Raw genomic sequence first — 22,576 nt, forward strand, 5'->3', positions numbered from 1 at the left:
CTATAGATTGTTTTTCTAATTCTTTTTTTTTTTTTTTTTTTTAATTTTATTTTTATAATAGTCCAAAAGCTTCCTTGTTACTACTCTCTATCTAGTGTTTCACTACTAAGGTTGAACTCTTAATACTTGAGTCACAGTCTTTTAACTTGAGTGATCCCATCCTTGCCTCAAACTCCTTCCTTGTCGAACCTTCAACTTTTAAGTTTTTATTGAGAAACAATTTGAATACCTGTCCTCTTAATCTATGTAAAGATATTTCAGCTATGTTACTCATCCATGGAAGGGTATGAGCGTTAATCATACTATTTATCCATGTGTCCAGCACACTAAGGTTTTCTGAATTTTGCCTTTGTGTACGGCTGTTTGTTAGCCTATTATTTGACATGATCACTACAAGGTGGGGACTCGACAAAACTAAAACATATAGTAGATTTTAAAGGCTCTTGCATGTCATTTCACATTTTAGCTAATGTTGATCAAGAATTTTGAGGTGAAATTGAAATTGGCTGTTAAAGAATCCATACCCTTGTTTACAAAATTTGCTTCTCCTCTGAGTACCTGAGAAAATGTAAAGTGAAGTTTTAGTGTTGAGGATTGTGGTAGGTTTTTTAAAATGGACCAATGGATAGAGGGTTTTGGTCAAAGTTAATAAGACTGATATTCTAAGATCCATCGAATTAGGTTTGGGCGGTAATAGATTTATTGTGTTTTTCTTTTCTGTACCTCTCAAATCTCAAATTATGATACGAAAGTTCTAGCCATATACTAAGGAATTATCTTTTACATCTCCATTGAATCACTCTGCTTCTTGTACAAAAAGATAAATCAAAACAAGAACATAGAGAAGATAATGGGGGATTATCTTTTGTAACTCCAATGTGCTATACCAAACTGTCAAGATTGCTATTTTCTTCATCGTGAAACATACTACTGATGATAATCTTGGCCTTTGCGTGATATTTGTTCATGATTTACCAGCATGTAGTGTCACTAGAAAAATATGACCATAAATGCCATAATGGTATGTTTGGCAACTTGGAATCCATTTTCAAATGTTGAATTAGTCCAAATACTATATTTGGCAAATCTTGAATTTGGAAATGTGGAATTGGGTCAATTGCATAGGATTCCAATAACAATATAAAATTGGTCAAGCATTTAAATTTGCAAATTCCAAGTATATGGGTGTCATTTACAATTCTGGAATTTGAATACCAAAATTAAATTTCCTATATTCAAATGAATTCTATGTTGCCAAACACTACCTAAAAGGATTTGCACCTTCCACATTGCAAGTAAAGGGGGAAAAAAGGTACATGTAGTTCATGTATGTTCATGTAAGTGGAGTTGAGTTGTGTGATCTCCTTAGGTATATGCCTTTGCATGACTGTTTGATATTTTCTCTTTTCCTGGTTGAAGGGTTTCTTTTGTTTATGAGTCACACCATATGGAAAGAGAATTCGTATCTACGCTACTTGTATGGCCTCTTCCTTACATCGTTAAAAACTTACATATGACCTGCATGGTCTTAATTTTCAAATGAGTCATAATGCTGTGCACGGAACTGCTTTGTGGGGATAACATTTTCTGTATAGAAGAATCTGAGATTAACTATTGTTCTCTTTTGAGTAACTAGTGCTTAAAATATTATTTTAGTTTCGGTTTTCAATAGCTAATAATACTTGTGTTGAGCGAGAACAAATGAGGATGGACTTTGGGCATTTTAGTTAGTATTGTGTTTCCAGGTTCCCATGGTTCATTTCCCGCTAAGTGTTGTGGTCTCTCGTGTTTTTTGCTTTGTTGAATGTTTTCTGAAAATGAATGTGGAAGAAAAGAAGTTAACTGAGGAATTTTTGGGTCGGTAGAAAAGGGTTAACGGGATGTAGGATGTGAAAAAACTGGGAGAAGTTTAAACTGAGATTATACATACAAGAATGTAAAATATATTCCGAGGAGGATTGGCTGCGTAACACATATTTTCGGGAACTGGTGCCCATGGATCTTTTTTTTTGCATCAGCTGGTGACCACCCAACATTACTGCGGGTTCATAGTTGCATTGAATGTGACTTCTACATTAACAGCCAATTTATGGAGAGAGGCAAACTTCGAAAATATAAACTTTAAGTCTGGACTGTGGAGTTGAAGAAACTTTAATGACGATGTCATGACTGACACACTGCCTTTTCTCTTCTCCCTGCATGGTTAATAAATGCAATCTGAGTTGACAAATTGAGTTTTCTCTCAGTCTTATTGTCTAACCAATCTATCTGGGTTGGAGAACTGGTAAATTTATGCATGGTCAGTGCATTTTATAGATCGGCTAACTTTGAGGGATCATAGTTGCTAGTTTTTTTGGCCTCTTTGATCGACCTTGTTATCAAAAGAAAAAAAGATAATATATTTTTTACGAAAGTATCAGAGGCCGTATGTTACTTGTTAGTGATGGCTCAAAAAATTTATTCTCATTTGTTCAAGACTTCAATTGACGGCAAGAGCCGGTCTGAACTCTAAACTATGACAATAAGGGGAGCTAATTGCAAACGCCGAGTAAATAGATGTTCTTAGCCAAAGGAAAAATAGTGAAGATATATTGTAGTACAGCCTTGTACTTTACTAAATTGCCCCCATCCGAGGGATGATGGGGTCTTGCTCTGGAATTCCCGCTCTTAATGTGAATGACTACATACTCTAGTGACTATTTGCCTTCAAGAAAATTTTTGTCTGTTTATCTGGAAAGAAGAGTCTGCGATGATGATTGGTTGTTTCGATCCATCATTTGGATGAGAGGTAAAGAGAGAGTCGACACAATGTGGCAGTTTGTATTTGTGTTCAAAGCTTTGTCCAGATACTTCGTATTTTGTACTGCAATATGTTGAAGTCTCATTCTAATTTTTGTACCCATGTAGGAATGCTTATGATTTGTGAACATTCATAATCTAGCTGCTTCACAACATTCTGATTTTTGTACCCCAAGTTTAGCACTTGATGTTGGTATAGATTTCTCGGCCTAGCTGATTATTTATTCAATCTGCAGGATACCGTTATACCTAGGATTTGGAGGTGTTCTATTAAGTGTGGCTTATTTCTTTTATACGAGCATGTCGACGTCGGGTGTCAGAAAATCATGTGAGAACTGGGAGATGCTTGGTGCATCTGCCTTGCCATTTGTTACTCTACTGGGCTTAACTTCCTTTTGCCTGTAAGTGAAATTACAACAATTTTGATATTTTGTGGCATCTTGTTTGTATATTTGCTCATCTCTTAAGCCCTATTCTTTTGTAGATTTACCTGGGCGTTGTGGCCGATATGGAGCTTCTTGACCCTACCCCTTGTGGTATATCTTCCTTCCTCCTCTTTCACTCCATGTTTAAATTGATGAAATAAATCTCAAAAGTAAAAATAAAAATAAAAAAAAAACCGAACTAATTCCTCGTGCTCACTCTGCAGTTTACACTGTTCATGGCATGCATGGTTATATCACCTTATCTGGTCATTGGCACAGTTAAACAACAACCGGAAGTGCTCCGTTTAGATTAATGATTCATCTTATGAAAGTTTCAGGTAAATTACACAGTTAAACCAGCTTTAGAACTCACTGAAATCTGAGAGGATATAAAATAGATGCAAAATTGTATTGGTACAAATTTATTATTTTTGTATGATCCAATCATTCCCATGCTGGTGCTAGCCACTGTATTGGCTCTGTTCTGAACTTTGCATATACGCGTTATACCCTTTTTTACTTGGCCAACCCGAAAAATGAAGAGAGTAGTTTACTATTGGCCTTTACGTTGTCCTCGCCAGAACTCGGTTAAGAATTTTGTCTATGATCTAGCACCTTGTGTAAAGAATTATCAAAGGTAACATGGTTTTTCAATATTTTATGATGGGATCAAATTGCGAGGTATAGAAGTTGAGGCCAAGCGTCAATACGCTAATTACACCAGTTAGCGCTCTGGATTTAATTGCATCAACATATCTCGTTCAATCTCGGTATTTGTCCAATTGTATCTAGTCCTAATCTCATGAATTTTAATTACACCAGTTAGTGCTCTGGATTTAAGACTTTGACATTGTTGTTGTCGAATTTGGTTTAGCATGAACATGCCCATCGATTTTGTGGTTTTGTGGGCTTGGATATTTTCTCATACATCTACGGAAAAACTGGTAAATTAATTGTTGATTAGTTTCCTCACTATGTTCATCAATTTAGTAGAGGAATTGATTTTTTTACTACTAAAAGTTGTTTTTTACACTAAAAATATTGAAAAAGCAAAAACATTTCAATTTTATTTGTACTAATTTTTCATGGAACAATTAATTTTATGTTTTTAATTATCAAATGGGAAAGTTCATAAAAAAATGTATATAAGAATATTTGCTCAAATTAATGCTTAATTAAATCAATTTTTCAACTTTGCCACAACTCATATTTATAAATACTCATTCTACTATGCACGTAGAATGTGAAAATTCTGGCAAAAACAGACTAGATAGAATTGTTGACAATGTTCGCAGTTTTATTTTAAAATTGCTAATTATAACAAGAATTTGTTTAAAAGTTGGCGATTCTATTATAGTTATTTTTAGAAAAATAGCTTTGTTTTTCACAACTTTTTACAACCAATAAAGTGCAGACCACAAACAAACATAACTCTCAACACTCAATAACGAGTGAGACACCCAAATATCCAAAATTCACAAAAATATACAAATTTTCTAAAAAAAACGCAATATATAGAAAATGATGTACATGTGTATACATAAATATATGATAATATTCAAAATACAATAATGTGTATTTACATAGGCGCTCAAAATAAAATAATGTTATATATACATGGTAGTCTTTCTCTGACCTAGAAGAAAAAGATGGTGTCGCCTCATCGGTCCTTGTGACTGGAGAAAGAGATCCATATCTACATCGATACGCAAACCTCGCTTCTAATGTATGTGTGAGGGCGACCATGGATGCTTGTCTTGGATGCAAAAGTGGATTCATAGGCATTGGAGGAGGTACAGGAGTGCATATAGTGTACACACTACAAAAAAGTTGTAATTACCTACGCTTAAAAATGCATTTAAGCACGCTTATATGCGAGGTTGATGCATTTAACCACGCTTAAAAAAGTAAAATCTCTATTTGTGTGGGTAAATTTTAGGCACCCTTAGTAAACATGGCTAGAGTTGCTCATTGTTACACTTATAAGAGTTACTGATAGTACCTTCAGTCACGCTTATAGGTGTTGAAAACTATCCTCACTTAATTAGCGAGGCTAAATGATTTCATAGTCAATTGTTTTTTTTCCTTCTGCATAAATAAGCGTGGTTAATGAGTATAACTAACATTTTAATTAATTTCAACGGTAAATTATTATTATTATTATTATTATTATTATTATTATTATTATTATTATTATTATTATTATTATTTTATCAAACATGTTTAACACAATGTACAAACAAGATATAGACCCTGATATCCAGAGGTCGCCCCATGAGCTACATTAGTGTGAAAATGGAGCTCACTTTTCAGGATGGGTATCTCCATTTTACTCTTCATATGCAAAGGGAGAAGATTGAAAATCCGAAAAAATAAAGCCACAAAACTTATACACCTAGAAACAAACCTAAGCTATAATGGTGCGCAAAGGTTCAAAACAAACAACTAGCCTAGCAAAATACATCTGTTACTAATATAATCCAAAACACGAAGCTAGCAAGTCAAAAAGGCTTCATTACGCGATCATAGCAGCTTGACCGAGAACAGAATAGCTGTTGCAAGGAGCACTTAGTTCCAACGGACTCCAGTACAACTTGAGTACTTGATCTGCATCAACATGTAGTAGTTAGTAGGCTGCAGTTAGACAGCATCAGCACTAGATTGCAGCAGATGAGGCTGTACACACACCCTGCAATTGCTGCATACACCAACAGGTATGCACGCACCTAGGCAGGTACAAGTAGGCAGACACAGCAGACAGTAGCAGCAGGCACAGTCAGTAGTGGAGTTGTTAGCAGTCAGCAGTCAGCAGCGAGCTGTCAGCACCAGCTACAAAATAAGCTGAAATCGTAGCAGCAGCAGGGGAGACATCACAGCAGTACCAACAGCTATCTTAAATGTGATACAAAAACAAGGACCAGAGTTCCATGTTTTAGAGTAGCCAAGCAAACCTAGCGTCTGGATAGTCACAAGCACTCGACCTGATGAACCAGCAACTGTGGCACTAACAGCAGCATGGCATCATCGCAGCAAGACAGATCTGTCTAGAATTTGCCATCATAAGAATTCTTTTATTGGCTATAAAACTGGAATGCAATCTTCTCGTATCACACTGCACCTGCTGTCAGAAGACAGAACTAAACCAGCAGCATTACAACATAAGGCAGATCATTCACGCCCCTAAAAAGAGACTAGCTGCAGCACACCAGCTGACTGATCAGCATTCTAGCAGCCAGCAGGCCAGAGGGCCAAATCAGGGTACAACTCAATGTCAACAGCAGCAAAAACAACCAAAGTTACACAACAGCTTCGAATGGCAGCAACAATGGCTGCAGCAACACCATTATTAGACACAATCAGCAACAGCATTATTAGACACAATCAACAGCAACAAATTAAAAATACTCAATACTCAATACAATAGCAACGACATCATATTGCAGAAAAAACAATACAAACTAAAAATACTCAATACTCTATACGGCAGGCAGAAACATGTCTCGAAAACTAATTCATTCCGTGTTTTGATATTGTTGTTCCCAAACGTAAACAAAACTTACTACATTGGAGCAAACAAAAACAAAAAGGTACATAAAACATATCTTGAAAACTAATTCATTTCTTGCTTGTATTTAGTTCTTGTGGTTCTCGTACATGTTCTTTATTGGCCACCTAAACATATAAAAGGTAGATTTTTAAACTAATATGAATTATCTAAGAATACAACAATTGAGAATGAAATGTACTTGCGTTATTTAATTTGGCCCAAAGAAATTTGTCTAACATTTGAGTATCAGCTCATTTCTTGCACATATACATTACCTACAAAAAGATTTTGAAATGGAGAATTACTGTTGTTGAAATGGAGGTAGAGTAAAATAAATGTAATAGGACATAAGTAAAACTAAGTCTAATACCTAAATCCTATAACCTAAATGGCCCAAAGTTATTACATATGCATCTGAACGGTTTCCAATAAGTCATTGTATTCTCAGAAATAGAAAATGCTTCTACATCTTCTTCCTTCTCATCAACTGCACTCATCAATAGCGACTGTAATTTTTTTACGTCCTCTTCCTCCTCATAAACTGATGCCTACGTAGTAGGTGTTGCACTGTATATCATCTTCCTTGTTGATTACTTGTGAGCCAAATACTAAAAATACATTCATTAATCATTATTCTACAAAAACTTAATGCATTTATGAAATAACATTAAATTAATATCTAAAAAAATGGGCAAAAAAAAACATAAAGAAATTGAAACTGTTTGGATTTGTAGGACAATTAATTAAAAACTTAATCCCCTGATTTATATTTAATTAAGAGTAAAGTACTACTGGAAGTCTGTCTTTGCTATCTTATCAAGCTATGCACTAAGATCAGCGGAGAAGATGATTGTTCCTGTAAAATGCAACAAGGGGTTCCACTCCGACGTCCAAGTCAGCATCATTTTGAGATAAATTTCCTAATAGGTCCTTTCAAGAGCACTATAGCTGCAAAGTGGATTACTATTTAGAATTTATTTTGACGTGAGATCTTTGTGATTAATATCTAACAAATGTTGTTTTGTAGATTAATTAGAACAATAGTAATTACTCTCTTTGATTTATGATTGTGCAATTAATGTTCTTTTGAAAATTAACGTGGGTCCTTGAAAATCAAATGTAATAACTCCTTAGTAATAAATTACTTAGAATCCTTTGTATCTTTCTCAATAGTAGAAATTAATTACCCCTTTAGGTGCTCTTTGATGTGTATTTATAGTTCATCATTGTATATGTAAAACATTCCTTATGTTATTTTCTCAATTCCCAAAATTCTCTTGCATGCCACTGTAGTTGTCTTGGACGTGTCAAGTTCCTCTTTATTGTGGTGATTTTTCCTTTATTTTATATGGCGCTCTTTACTTCTCCTATTAACATGTGTCCTACTAGCTTATAATGATCTTCTATAACAGACAAGTGTCTTCTAATCGCACGTGACTTTCCCATGCACTAATATTATTAATGTACGTTCAATGCTTCTTCAATCCTCCCAAATGAATATTGTCAGATTATCTTCTAAACTTATTAATTCCTCCCAGTTAACACTAATTTAACCCTCACAAACGATTTTCTGCTAGAGTTACTTGTGACTAATATTTTATATACACAGAAATACAATAATTTTCTAAATTATTCCACTGAGAATTGGTTTCCTTTAATATCCTGAACTACAAATAATTTTAAAAAAAAATCAGAATAAACCTGAAGCACGATCAAAAACAAGTATATAATAAAATGAAGCAAGAAAGTCCCTTTGGATTTGAGTCAACCTTGAGGTATATCATAAATTTTCAGATTATTCCATTGAGAATTGGCTTATCTTTTTACGTTGTCAACCTTGAGTTATCGGGATCAAATATATGCGTCCTCATTCTTTATTTTTTTCATTTCAAAACTCTACTTAAAGTAATAATGATTTCATTTGAAATTTATATTAAATTTAAATTTAATATTTAATAGATAAAGAAAATTTTAATTTGAATTTGAGTCAAATTTATCGTCCATCTATAAAAAGTAGTAATAAAGAAATAAGACTGACAAGTGTTGACTCTTAGCGAAAATTTTTCCGCTAATTTTTATGTTGATAAGCAGGTGAAATTGCAGTGAATATCATTTATTAATATAGCACAATTTAACGTAAAAAAATGATTTGGTAAACAGTATTATTTTAAAATTATTTACCTTGATAAAAGAGAATAACTTCTTAATATAGCAAAATTTGTAAACCAATGTTATTTTCCAATATGATTTCAAAAATAAAAGAGAATAATATCTTGATATAGCAAAATTATTTTTCAATTACACGCTGTAAAATAATTATATCTTAATAATTATACTGACATCCAAATTCATGTCATTGCTACTTATCTACTTCATATTCTTATTTGCTTTGAAAAGTAGTTTTATTAGTAAATGGGTAATTTCACCTATAAATTATTTTTTTTAAAAATAAATTTACAAACGGTAATATTTTTGACTCTTTTAAAAATTAATTCAAAAAATCAGTCAATTAGTCAAAAAAATTAAGCTTTATTATAAAAAATATAAAGTTATTTGAATTTAATAAAAAATTAAATTAAAATTGTTCATAAAAATATAGTTATGAATAAAATAATTATAAAATCTCGATTCACTATATTTCAGTTAAAAGAGGTCAAAGACAGACCTGTTGCTGCTTTTCCCTAAATTCATGTAATCATGTTACTGCTAAATGCTACCTGCCTATTTCCTATTCTTAGTTGCTTAAAAAATTAGTTTTATTTAATAAATGGGTAATTTCATTAATAAATAAATTTTTTATACTAAATTTATAGGAATGGTAATATTTTTTCAAGATCTTTAAAATGAGACCAAATTTGTAATATTTTTGACTCTTTTTTAAAAAAATTCAAAAATCAATCAATTATTCAAAAAAATTAAGCTTTATTTAAAAAATTATATTAATTTATTAAAAAACTTCAAAGAATTGTTATTAATAAAAATATAGTTATGAAAAAAATAAATTTAAGATCTCACTTCACTATATTTTACCTAAAAAAGGTCGAAGAGTAACATGTTGTCTGTTGAACAACCAATCGACAAGGATAAAGAGACGTAATCTGAAAATTGGGATAAAATGACATGAATTTGCATCTCAGTTCATAATTTAGCTGACATGCAATTGCAAACTATATGCGTACTTTTTATTTGCTTAAAAATAGTAGTTTTATTTACATAATGGATATTTTGCTTAAAAATATTTATTTTAAATAAAAATTATACAAACGGTCTTTTTTTAAGATCTTTAAAATGAGACCAACTTTGTAATTTTTTGACTCTTTTTAAGAAAATTGAAAAAATATTTCAATTATTCAAAAACAAAATAATTAAGCTTTATTAAAATAAATTATTTTGAATTTATTTTAAAAATTGTGAATTAGTTTGTAATCATAAAATTATTGTACTTAAGTTATTCATAATACATTTTGTTTTACCATTTATTATTTTCATAACTTATTGAAATGAAATTTTGAACATTCATTATATATATATATTTATATATATATATATATATATATATATATATATATATATATATATATATATATATATATATATATATATATATATAGGATCAAAAAAGAAAGATTTTAAAATCAGAAGGGTGAGAAAGATTTTTGTTTGATTTTGCTTGGTTACTATATATACAAAAAAGGATACTATGTTATAAATTAAGAACATTTAAAATTTTTTTTCATAGTTACCCTTTTGTATAACATAGTTACTTTTACAATTATGAGTTTTTGGCTCAATTGTGACTATAGATTTTTTTTATTTTAGTGAAATCAAGGGTGTAGAGTCCTTCTTACCCTTCTCATTTTCAACCCCTTCTCAATGGATCCCCATATATATATATATATATATATATATATATATATATATATATGTATATATATATATATGTACATATATATATATATATATATATATATATATATATATATATATATATATATATATATATATATTTATATATATATATATATTTATTTATTTATTTATATATATATGTATATATATATATATGTATGTATATATGTATGTAAGCATGTACATATATATATATATATATATGTATATATATATATGTATATATATGTATATATGTATATATATCTATACATATATATATATATATATATATATATATATATATATATATATAAATATATATTTATATATATATATATATATATATATATATATATATATATATATACATATATATATGTATATATATATATATATATATATATATATATATATATATACATATATATATATATGTATATATATATATATATGTATATATATATATATATATATATATATATATATATATATATATATATATATATATATATATATATGTATATATATATATATATATATATATATATATATATATATATATATGTATATATATATATATATATATATATATATATATATATATATATATATATATATATATATATATGTACATATATATATATATATGTACATATATATATATATATGTACATATATATATATATATATGTACATATATATATATATATATATATATATATATATATATATATATATATATATATATATATATGTACATATATATATATATACATATATATATATATATATATGTATATATATATATATATGTACATATATATATATATATATATATATATATATATATATATATGTACATATATATATATATATATATATGTAACATCCCGGAAAAACTCAGATCGTTAAAAGAGAGATTTTTATATTTTAGAAGAAAACCAAGTAGGACCCGAGTTAAACCAAGATGTCATAAAGATACGAGAAAACGAAATTTTTAAAGTAAAAACTTGCGGATCGAGTTCTACTAGAGTTATTGTAGATTAATTATTGATATCATAATCTTGGCAGCGGATAAAAGATATGAAACCAAAAGTCCAAGGAGTACACCTCGAGAGCGAAGTCGCCTCTTGAATAAATCCATTTCTAAAAAGCTAATAAAGTTCGAAATTAAAATCCTTCCGTACTCTATCTCTTTTATTCTTCAGATGTAATCCTCACTCCCCAGCCTGCAACTTAACTCACTGCTAGTTATTAACCCCGAAAGGAAAAACAACATCATCGTAGGATCGTTAAGATCAAAGGTACACGTCAGCAAAAACATCTCTTATAACATTGACATTATAGCATAAAGCACAATGGCAACTTACCATACGTCGGCTACAGTTCAATATTTACTTTTTAATAAATTTCAAATGATTCATTGAGTCAGTCAGCCATACTGCTGTACTTTTCCTGGCCATACTGCCGGACCAAACCCCAAACTTCAAGAGTGAGACAATACATTAGGGGGAGCTAACCCCTAAGCAAGTCTCTACCATAGGCAACACGCCTTACTTCGGTGCCTATGGTTAAGTATGCATACCCCCGCGGTGGCTCATAATGCCCCCATAAACCGCGAGTAAAATTCTTTCCACCAATTGACGTCATACTACGTCTACTTTAAAGTTAGTGAGGTCATACTACCTCTACTCATCAAGTTATTGAAATCATATCTCTTGATTAAGAAAGCATAACATCATCTTCATACTTTATTCAATATATTACTATTATTATCATTTCTTTATAACAACCAATCCACGATGTACAAAGTTTTACTGCGTGTACGTACCTTAAGAAATTAAAAGCAAATCTTAAATGAACCTATCAACTTCCCGTCACGAATCGACTTCCTACACGATTCAATCGTACATACGGGAATAAGCATATATTCACTTTCTCAAACCACAATCAAAGCACAAACACACACACACACACGTCTAACATCCAACCACACTTGCAAACAATTCATGATCACACAACATACTTCATCACAACATAACATCAAATAAAATTCAGATTTAGTATTCTGTCCAGAACAGTAAGTTAACACTGTCAAACTGAAATTCCGACTTCACCGTTGCGTCCGGAAGGCGTCAAAACCCCCGGGTACCAATTTTCATAATTCATAATGTACTCTAAGTATTTTTAACCTATTTTCAAGCCAAAAAGTGTCCAAAAAACATTTTTTTTTTACCATTTTCCTAACCCTACGGGATTCACCAAAATTCATCAACAAATGAATTCCAAAAGGTATATTGCCTATCAAATATTAATGACCAAATTTATATAATTCTTATGAACCATCTGTGAGATTAAATTCATTGTTCACATATAAAAAAAACACACACACACACTTTTTTTTTACATGAACATTTATATTTATATATAAATTTCAAAATCACCCGTCACACAAACCAATCATATTCTTCACATATATGCATATCTAAAAACTCTAAAAAGAAACATTCTTCATCAATTTAGATAGAAAAATACATCCCAAAATCATACATGAAATTTTAAATTTATAAATTAAACATGTATTATAAGATAACAGATATAATAATCATAGAATTTTAAATTAAAACTTAAGAATCAACATAGATTAAGAATTACACTTACAATTGTAAAAGAAAACACCAAATGATGAAGGGTAATGGAGTTGGGAATGTGGATTAGGAGGAATTTTGAGAGGATATGTTTTTTTTGTCCTTAGAAACTTTAGAAATGAAAGGATGTCAACAATGAAAATGATTAAGGAATTAAGAAGGGTTAATTATATGGGATTAATGCCTTGATCCTTCATTACCCTAAGGGAGTTACAAGCTCCACCAAGAGTCCCTCCTTTTTTTTTTTTTGAAAATAAAAGATGGGTTAAGGAAAAGTTTGGGCCCAAATAATTCTAATTGCCAAAAAGAATTGCAAATCTCATCACCAAGCCCAATAATAAATAAAATATATATATATAGAAATAATATTATTAGTGAATTATTAAATATATCAGGAAGAAAATATCGGAAAAATATCGGGGTGTTACAATATATATATATATATATATATATATATATATATATATATATATATATATATATATATATATATATATATATATATATATATATGTATATATATATGTGTATATATATATGTGTATATATATATGTGTGTATATATATATATATATATATATGTGTGTATATATATATATATATATATATATATATATATATATATATATATATATATATATATATATATATATATATATATATATATATATATATATATATATATATATATATATATATCTTTAAAATACTTACAAATAACCTTCCTTATAATCTTTAAAGTAAATAATCTTTAAAACAAATATTATACAAGTAATAAATTAACTAAAAAACTTTTTTTTTTTCCAATTTTCGTGCGTGGCATGAGTATTTATCTTGTTCTAATATGAAACTGGTTAAAAGTGAGAATTTGAAAATGACTTTCAAACCTTGTTATTCGTAAATAGGAATGACAATGGTTATTGGACTCGACCCGAATTCGTGGATCTGTATCCGTTTTCACGGATCTGGCCCTAAAAGTTGGACCCGTTGGATCCAAGTCAGATTCGGTTCCGTTAAAATTTTACAGTTCCGGATTTGGATCTCAGAAAAATGCCTGGACCCGAACCCGTGGATTCGGAGGACTCGTTTTTAATCTTATATATATATATATATATATATATATATATATATATATATATATATATTGGGTTTACAAACTGATTTGGTTAATTTAAAAGCCCAAGTGATGTTATATAGGGGTGTTCATAAAAAATCGATCCGCTTGACCTGACCTGTCGACCCACATTTTAAATGACGGGTCAATTTATTTTAAAAATAATATAATACGGTTTGCGGTATTTTAAAAATAATATATTAATGGGCTACAAAATACATTGAGTCGAGTATCCGCCGATCCGTTATGTTAGAAGATAATTTTTATTTCTGAAAAAAAATATAGAAGTGTTTCCTAGCATGTTAGTTATTATTAATAGAAGTGAACTAATAAGTTCAATTTTGTTGTGAATCCTTATATTTAAGTATAAGTCCTTAGAGCATTTCAAAATAAAAAATAAAAAAGTACAAGTCCTTACAGACTTACAGAGTTACAATGTAAATAACTTTCTAATTAGTAGTCAGTATATTGTACACCTTCATTTGTTATTTCTTTTAATGTCTGCTTCTCAAGTCTTGCTTCGATTAATCCAAATTATGCCATAAAATATTTATTTTTACTATATTATAAAAATTATGCCGCAAATATTATTGTGCTGCCGAGTTTTATATAAAAATTCAACCAAAACAATAAGAAAATCAACATAATTAAGATCTGATACCCGATATTCCGACCTGATTTATCCGAAGAACACGGGCCGTTAAAATAGATACCCGACTAAACGACTATGTATACCCCTAATTTTATATACTTACTCTCCCTTATATTTTGTATCTTAATGTGATACAAATTATTACAATGCTTACTACCTTGACCCTAATCCCCAACTCCAAGCGTAAGACCCCAAAATCCCCAATCACCCATCCTACGACGGCCCTCTCCAACCGCCCACAGCAGCACTTCTGACCTCACGCCTTCACCCACCGCGACAGGCTCCTCCCCCACTCTTCACAGACGGCGGATAGTGGTAATAAACCCCTAATCTTGATTTTTTTCTACATTTCTGTTTTTTTTTTATAAATTTTTTATGTTGTTTTAATCATATTGATTGTTGAGTTTATATTTCTCCATTCCTTATATTTTATGTTGAGTAGATTTATCACCTCTTTTGAAATTTTGATTTATGTTGAGTCGAGTTGTTTTGATTGATTTATAATTTATGTTGAGCAGTTTTTGATTTATGTTGAGTTCAGTGGTAATTTTTGATTTATGTTGAGTTGAGTTGTTTTGATTGAATTTTTGATTTATGTTGAGTTTAGTGGTAATTTTTGATTTATGTTGAGTTGAGTTGTTTTGATTGAATTTTTGATTTATGTTAAGTTAAGTGGTAATTTTTGATTTATGTTGAGTTGAGTTGTTTTGATTGAATTTTTGATTTATGTTGAGTAGTTATTTCTTTTGATTTATATTAAGTTCAGTGGTAATTTTTGATTTATTTTGATTGATTATTTTTTATTTTTTTAATCACATTAAATCCAATTGATGACTAGTAAATTTATCACAGTGTATTGTTAAGTAAATGGATAATCAAAATGATGGTGATTCTAGTCAACCTACTGAGCATCATATTCATGAATCACAAGGTACCAGAATCTGTATCTAAATTTAACGTGAGGAGTCAAAACAAGACTGTAAAAACAAATTATGTGAACTTGGATTTAAGTGGTTGAGTAGACTTGAGGAAGAAGCAAAGCGCCTTTTGAGTGAACATTAGGTGTTGGAAACTCTTCTCTCAAATTTATATAACATTTGATAGTTTACAGTTAGAGAAGTCTGTAGTAGTACAAACTTCTATATTTTACATGTTGCAATTCAAAATAGCAATAACAAACATGAAAATTTATGTCTGGTCGGATTTGTGTCCTTACTCTTAACAAAAATGAATATCTTAAATTCTTCATTAATGATTTATAATCTACAATTTGTTTCCAAACTCAACCTTGGCTTATCCTCGATTTTAATAGTTTTATTTCATCTCAAAACTGCTGCTGCTGCTGTCGCCATTTGATTGAAACTCTAATTGTTATTCCCAACTTGCCAACTTTGAGAAGTAAGAAACTCTTCTACACGATGCTCCCTCTCGCTGCAGCCTACCTGCTATTGCTATTCCTCTGACGGTTGCTGCAGTTGACTCGCTGCCTCCTTTCGTCAGTTTTAGGTACTTTATTCAATATATATAACTCTATTTCACTATTTATATTCAATCTCTATTCCGATTCCAAATTCTTCGATTACGTTTATATTTAGGTTAGGTTTTGATAATTATAGCATTTAAGGTAGTTGACTTGATGTTTATTTGTTTGTTCGTTTATATTCGCTTGTTTATTCCAGAATTGATGCATTTTCTTGGGTTTGATTATTATAGCATTTAAGGTAGTTGACTTTTTGGGTTCTTTTTTTAAAATTTGGGTTCTTAATCTTGTGAATTAGAGTTATTTTGGAGGAGAACCACACTACTCAAATCACCCTGATTTTCTGGGTTAATTGTGGTATTAGGTTTTAAATTGGCAAGATCATAGTATTGTGGTAAATTGGTAATAACTTCTTATTTGGTTAGTGGGTTTTTCTGGGATTTTAGAATTAGTAATAAATTCAAAGTTATCTACTTTATAAGGCAGAAGTTGAGTATTTGTCAAATTTAATGGGATCATTAAGTGGGAAATTGAACTACAATAGTATCTTGAGATCTAATAGAGTTGATAGATGAAATCGGGTTAAGTTAGAAGAAAAAAAAGTGGAGACCTAATAGATTTAAGGGAGGGAAGTATTATTAACCTTTGTTATTTTGATGAACCAAGAAGCTGAAGAATAAGAAGGTGAAAGGCTAGAAAAATGTTGAACATAATTTTTTTTTTTTATGGAGACATTTTTTTTTTGGATGCGCCACTATTACCCTCTTATTATACACTTGTTTCCAAACAACATTAGATATTGAAATTTACATTTCAAATTCTTGTGATTTTTAAACAAACTCAAGAATTTGGATTCTAGAATCACTGGAATATGAATTTTAAAGATATTAGAATCCTTGAGTTTCCAAACAATTGATCTGTACTATAAATTTTGCATTCTTGAATCTATATTAGAAATCTCCAATTTCAAATAAATTCCAGTTTCCCAAACGCTACCTAATACCCTTTAGCCCTTAGGTGAGAGAAAAATTATGATCTTATTGTTTTATGTGTGCTAGCGTTAACCCGTCACTGTTGTTTAATATATATGCTTAACGCTGTTTTTCCCTTTTCAGATAAGGATGTTGAAATCAGTTTTGTTAAATGAAACTGTAAGACTCAACTCTAGGCTTTATGGAGTCACTCAGTCAGTAAGTAGTGTACTGCAAGGTTTTTGGTGTGTTTTAAGTTCATCTTTATCCTAACTTATAGCAAGGATGATTGAAACAGAGAGGTATGCACAGTAGAAACAAAAAAGCAATGGAGTTTATAGCCAGAGGTTGGAGTGCTATGAAGGAAGTTGATCGAGTTATTGATTATTGTGAACTTAATGACAAACGTCTCATTCCTCTTCTAAGGGTGAGTCCATTTTTATAACAATAGATAGACTAACAAGTTCACATTTTCTTTGTTTCATGTTTTGCAGTCTTGCTGTTCATTTTCTTTATGCAACTTTTTATGCTAATGTATTATAGCTTTTTCTCATAGAGCAATCAATTTTCTTTATAACTTTCTTCGCTGCATTATGCCTTGAGAGTCTTGGAGATTCTTAATAATTAATTGATTTGCGAAAACAGTAGTTCCCTATTAGTCTTATATTGTGATGATTTTTATTGGTTTGATTTGTTTCAATTGTTGTTGATCATGATGTTATGCCAGGGTGCTAAGGAGAATTTTGAGTTGGCTTTAGAAGTTGATAATTCAAATACACATGCACGCTACTGGTTATCCAAGCTTCACCTTAAATACCATGTCCCAGGAGCATGCAAAGCAGTGTGAGTTAGATTATTTTGTTTAACAATCAGCATTCTGTCAGTGGTTTCTTTTGTAATGTGTTTGGATAGAAGGATTTGCAGGAAAGGAGGGTGGAGGAAGCAAAATAGATTTGGTAAAGTTTTGTCTAAATACATTAAAAACTTATCATATACTTAACAAAAATACTCAGCGTCTTAGCAAAATATCTAAATAAGCTTTTAAAGTTTTTATTGCGTACTGCATTAGCCACACAATTGGAATACTTGGCTTTACTTTGGATTAACAAATGATTCCTAGTGAACAAAAGACTGAGGCACTGACAGTTTGGTCGCTATAAGAGTTCCATGCTGTCACTGGCTCATTGTTGTATTCTCTTACCGGGTTTATTCTTCTATGGTTTACTAAGTTTCTAAGATTTGAACTAAAACATTGCAATCAGTTTAGTTTGTGTGTTTTTTGGTCCTTTTAGGTAGGATGTGAATTATATAAAGACGGAATTCGTTGTCATAGCATGAGTGATTTGTTCTTAACTTTTATTTATATCAGAGGTGCTGCTTTGCTGGTGGAAGCTGCTGAAATGGGAAATCCTGACGCACTGTATGAATTAGGTGCCCGCTTAAGAGTAGAGGTGGGTTTATCAAGTTTTCAACGTCAATTTTTTTTTATGTCCCATGTTTTGTACATTATCAAGCTCCACCTATCTATTTTACTTGTAAAATAATTAACCAAAATCCATCTATATGTTGTGAGGCCACTAGCTAATGCATGGATTTTGTATCATCTTGCTTGGTGCATTGATGCAAATGTGTCTTTATTCCTCTCTTGGAACATCTAAGACGTTGCTTGCTGTTATATAACATACCAATTATGCGTAGATGATGTTTCCATTGTTTAGTATAACAATAAATCATGTGAGATTTTAATTTTTTTCCGAATTAACCGTCGTTCAAGGAGGGATGCACGTGGGAGTATCCTATATTCATGGGGGCTATTAATGATGCACAAAAATAGCTTGGTTTTGTGCCTAGTGAGAAATGTAGTCCATTTAGTTGGTTTGTTGTTGCCTTCTGGAAAGAGATGGGAATGACTGATCGGGGCTTTAGTTTAAAGAGGTTTGGTTTATCTAGGGCCTACTAGACTTGTAGTAACATAATTTTTGAGCAACTTGTTATAAATTTCTTTTAGTTTATGGGAGGACATTGAGTGGTAATAGTGTTCAAGTGGAAAGGAGTAAATAACAGCTCATGGAGTTGGTCATTACTCATTATCTATTAGCTTATGGGAGGACATTGAGTGGTAGTGTTGAATAGTACACTTGGTAGTTACCATTGTTGACGTATGTACTTAACAACAAAGCCTCATGGAGTACAATCTTTGAGCTCTACTTGTTTAGATCTTGACTCCTTGCAAAACACCAATATTGCAAGAAGCTGATTCCTCTATATTTGCTCTCAATTGTTAGGTTAATTCTTTCTTTTACTATTTTTTTATGTCTAAATATTTTGGCCAGTCTTCTTTCAATTGTTAGGTTAAGGTACTTTTTAGTTTTAAAAATAGAGCAATTCAGTTACCTACTGTCTGTGGACCAGTTGCTTCCTTCTATGTAGTAAAAATTCTATCATGGTTTGAGTAATGATGCTTCTCGTTTTTTCTAAAGTTAAATTTATTTAGATGTTGTAATATTGAAGTTTTCTCTCTAATTTGGCAGAATGACTATGTTCAATCATCTCAGCAAGCATTTTATTATATACAGAAGGCTTCCGAACAGGTATTTTCATCTTGTACTGCAATCCTCAAAAACAAGGTGCTCAAAGGTCTGATACAGCTTTTTACTTCTTAGTTACATTCAGGTGCCCTTTACCTTTTAGGTACTGTGTACTTAACAGGCGACTGTGTAAAACAAGATATTGGATCTGCAATGTGGTGCTTTCACAGAGCAGCAGAGAAGGTAATTCATGCTATTCTTGTTGCATAACTTATTTGGAAGTGGTTATTAAATCATCTTTATGAAGAGGAGAAACTTGTCTTATTAATTTAAAGTGACAACTTGTACGGTAGACTAATATTCTTTATTGCTGAACCTATGGCGATTAACAGCTTTATATGAAGATAACGTCAGCATAGATGTCAGGTTGTGAAAGAAAAGTTTGTTATGGTTTTTGGATGTTCACTATAATCAGGATCTCATAAGAACTTTACATGTTAGATATATTGGACATAGTGAGTTAGAAATTAGTTGATTTAGCTTTGCTGGCAACAAGAATTTAGGCTATGCATATATTATGAGTTGCAGAATATTGGCAAGACGAGTCATGATTACTCTGATTCACTTAATGGTTTGATTGTCTTGCGTATCTTTTTGAGAATCTTTACCAAGTATCTTTTTTTGGTCCTTATGTAATGTCTGACCTTAGGTATATCTTTGATGTGATGCTTAGTTGTCTAACGGTAGTCCTTGAAGTACCAAGAAATGTAGGAGAAAAAGTGAATGCAAAAGAAATATTATCTTCCAAACGTTGAACTTTGACTTATTGCAGGGACATGTTGGTGCAGCTATAGCATGTGGGTCTCTTCTCCTTAAAGGTCTGTAATTCCTTTAACAGAATTGGTTGCATTACAACATTTAACAAGCCTCTTTCTTTGTAATTCCTTCAATGCAAGTAAATGGTTTGGGTTAGTAAAATGGCATGGATTTTGATGGTGCTTCAATTTCTGTTACCACAGGTCACAAGGTACCAGAATTTATATCTAAATTTAACGTGAAGAGACGAAGCAAGACTGTAAAAACAAATTATATGAACTTGGAGGTGAACCCAGTAGAGCTTGCAAAACAGCAGTTTAAGATTGCTGCAAATGCAGGATGTGATCTTGGATTTAAGTGGTTAAGTAGACTTGAGGAAGAAGAAAAGCGCATTTTGAGTGAACATTAGGTGTTGGAAATTCTTCTCTAAAATTTATAACATTTGACAGTTTAGAGTTAGAGAAGTCTATGGTAGTACAAATTTTTAAGTTTTACATGTAGCAATGCAAAATAGCCGCAAAAATGAAAATTTATGTTCAATTTGGATTTGTGTCCTTACCTTATCAGAAATGAATATCTTATGTTGATTCATTTATGTCAAATTATTTTGCTTTGAACTGTTTATTCTTGGACCTGATTGGTATTAGTTAAAGGTCAGATCAAGGCCTCTAACATGTTCCCAAGTCCTAACCCATTGCACAAAGATGGTTCCAAGTTTCAATGATACTGAACACTATAGAAGTATGTTGTACTGCCATATTGAACATATAAGTTTCAAATAATTTTGAGCAAAGGGAAATGAAGTTCATAAGCCGAAATCGCTCTTAAGTGATGGTCTGAATATCTAGGGTGGGGTTTGGAAAGGTCGGATGTACTCAATTCTATCCTTGTTTATGATAAAACTAACAAAGAGTTATTTCTAAGACCCTTATTAGCAAATATCATGTGCAACTTCATATAAACAAAAAGTGCACATACATAAAAAGCGAAGCAAGACTGTATGAACAAAACAAGTGAACCCAGTTGAACTAGCCCAAGAGCAGTTTTGGATTGCTGCAAATGTAGGATGTGCATGAGCGAATCAGCATTACTTTTTTCTTCGCCACTGTCTATATGTTCAACATGTTCGATCGTACAGGGCTGTAAAAATTTGGGGGCCTCTATTAATTTACGTAGTATATGTTAAGTGTTTAATGATAAAAAATTGTAAATTATATCGTAACTTCTAAAAATTCTACAGGACCTGTAAAGAATTTATCAATTTTTGCTCCGCTTTTGCTGGCCACCCTTGTCTTGCACCCACCAGTAAAAGTAGTTGGACAATTTGGAATCAGCAGCGGGTGTAACATCGGTAAAAGGTTGAGCACTTGAAATTTCATAGGTCTGGGTGTAGGAGCATCCATGACTAGTTTACTTGATTTGATTATTTTGAGATTATCTTTTTCTTGGTTTTTGTTTTTTGATGGTCAAGAGCTCATGAATCATGATGCGTGATTAGATTAAACTCTAATACACCCTCTATTCGCTATTATTATCACATTTATTTATTTTTTTACACTTTTCAATTTACTGTTTCAATCTTAAGTATTTTGGATCATGTATCATTAGAAATTAAAAATGTTGATATTATTAAATTTATATTGAGACGAATTAAATAAATTAATCCCCACTTGATTATGTTATAACTTATAGTCAAAGAATAAAA

The 22,576-nt window shown here is 30.9% G+C and overlaps 2 protein-coding genes across 5 annotated transcripts in view; both read left to right on the forward strand.

Annotated features, from left to right (window-relative positions):
- LOC130814561 (uncharacterized) overlaps window positions 1-3,880 on the forward strand; it is a 6,053-nt gene extending 2,173 nt beyond the window's left edge. Inside the window, exons 2-4 of the mRNA XM_057680670.1 lie at window positions 3,036-3,200; window positions 3,284-3,335; window positions 3,449-3,880. Coding sequence (XP_057536653.1) covers window positions 3,036-3,200; window positions 3,284-3,335; window positions 3,449-3,538 — 307 coding nt within the window. The 3' untranslated portion in view covers window positions 3,539-3,880. The remainder of the gene's footprint in view (window positions 1-3,035; window positions 3,201-3,283; window positions 3,336-3,448) is intronic.
- An 11,307-nt stretch (window positions 3,881-15,187) lies between these two features.
- LOC130814562 (uncharacterized) lies at window positions 15,188-21,473 on the forward strand. 4 transcript variants are annotated; one of them, XM_057680671.1, is made up of 10 exons: window positions 15,188-15,391; window positions 16,389-16,582; window positions 17,672-17,746; window positions 17,826-17,954; window positions 18,255-18,370; window positions 18,897-18,978; window positions 20,059-20,118; window positions 20,191-20,298; window positions 20,888-20,933; window positions 21,075-21,473. In XM_057680671.1, exons 3-10 carry the CDS (start codon window positions 17,678-17,680, stop codon window positions 21,278-21,280), a joined length of 816 nt encoding a protein of 271 aa, XP_057536654.1. In that variant the 5' UTR covers window positions 15,188-15,391; window positions 16,389-16,582; window positions 17,672-17,677; the 3' UTR covers window positions 21,281-21,473. The 4 variants fall into 4 exon arrangements, with proteins under 4 accessions (XP_057536654.1, XP_057536655.1, XP_057536657.1 ...); XM_057680672.1 differs by having other exon boundaries at window positions 16,476-16,582; XM_057680674.1 differs by having other exon boundaries at window positions 15,188-15,388.
- Window positions 21,474-22,576: the final 1,103 nt, after the last annotated feature.

The sequence above is a fragment of the Amaranthus tricolor genome, chromosome 6, assembly GCF_026212465.1.
Source record: "Amaranthus tricolor cultivar Red isolate AtriRed21 chromosome 6, ASM2621246v1, whole genome shotgun sequence".
Classification (NCBI taxonomy): Eukaryota; Viridiplantae; Streptophyta; class Magnoliopsida; order Caryophyllales; family Amaranthaceae; genus Amaranthus; species Amaranthus tricolor.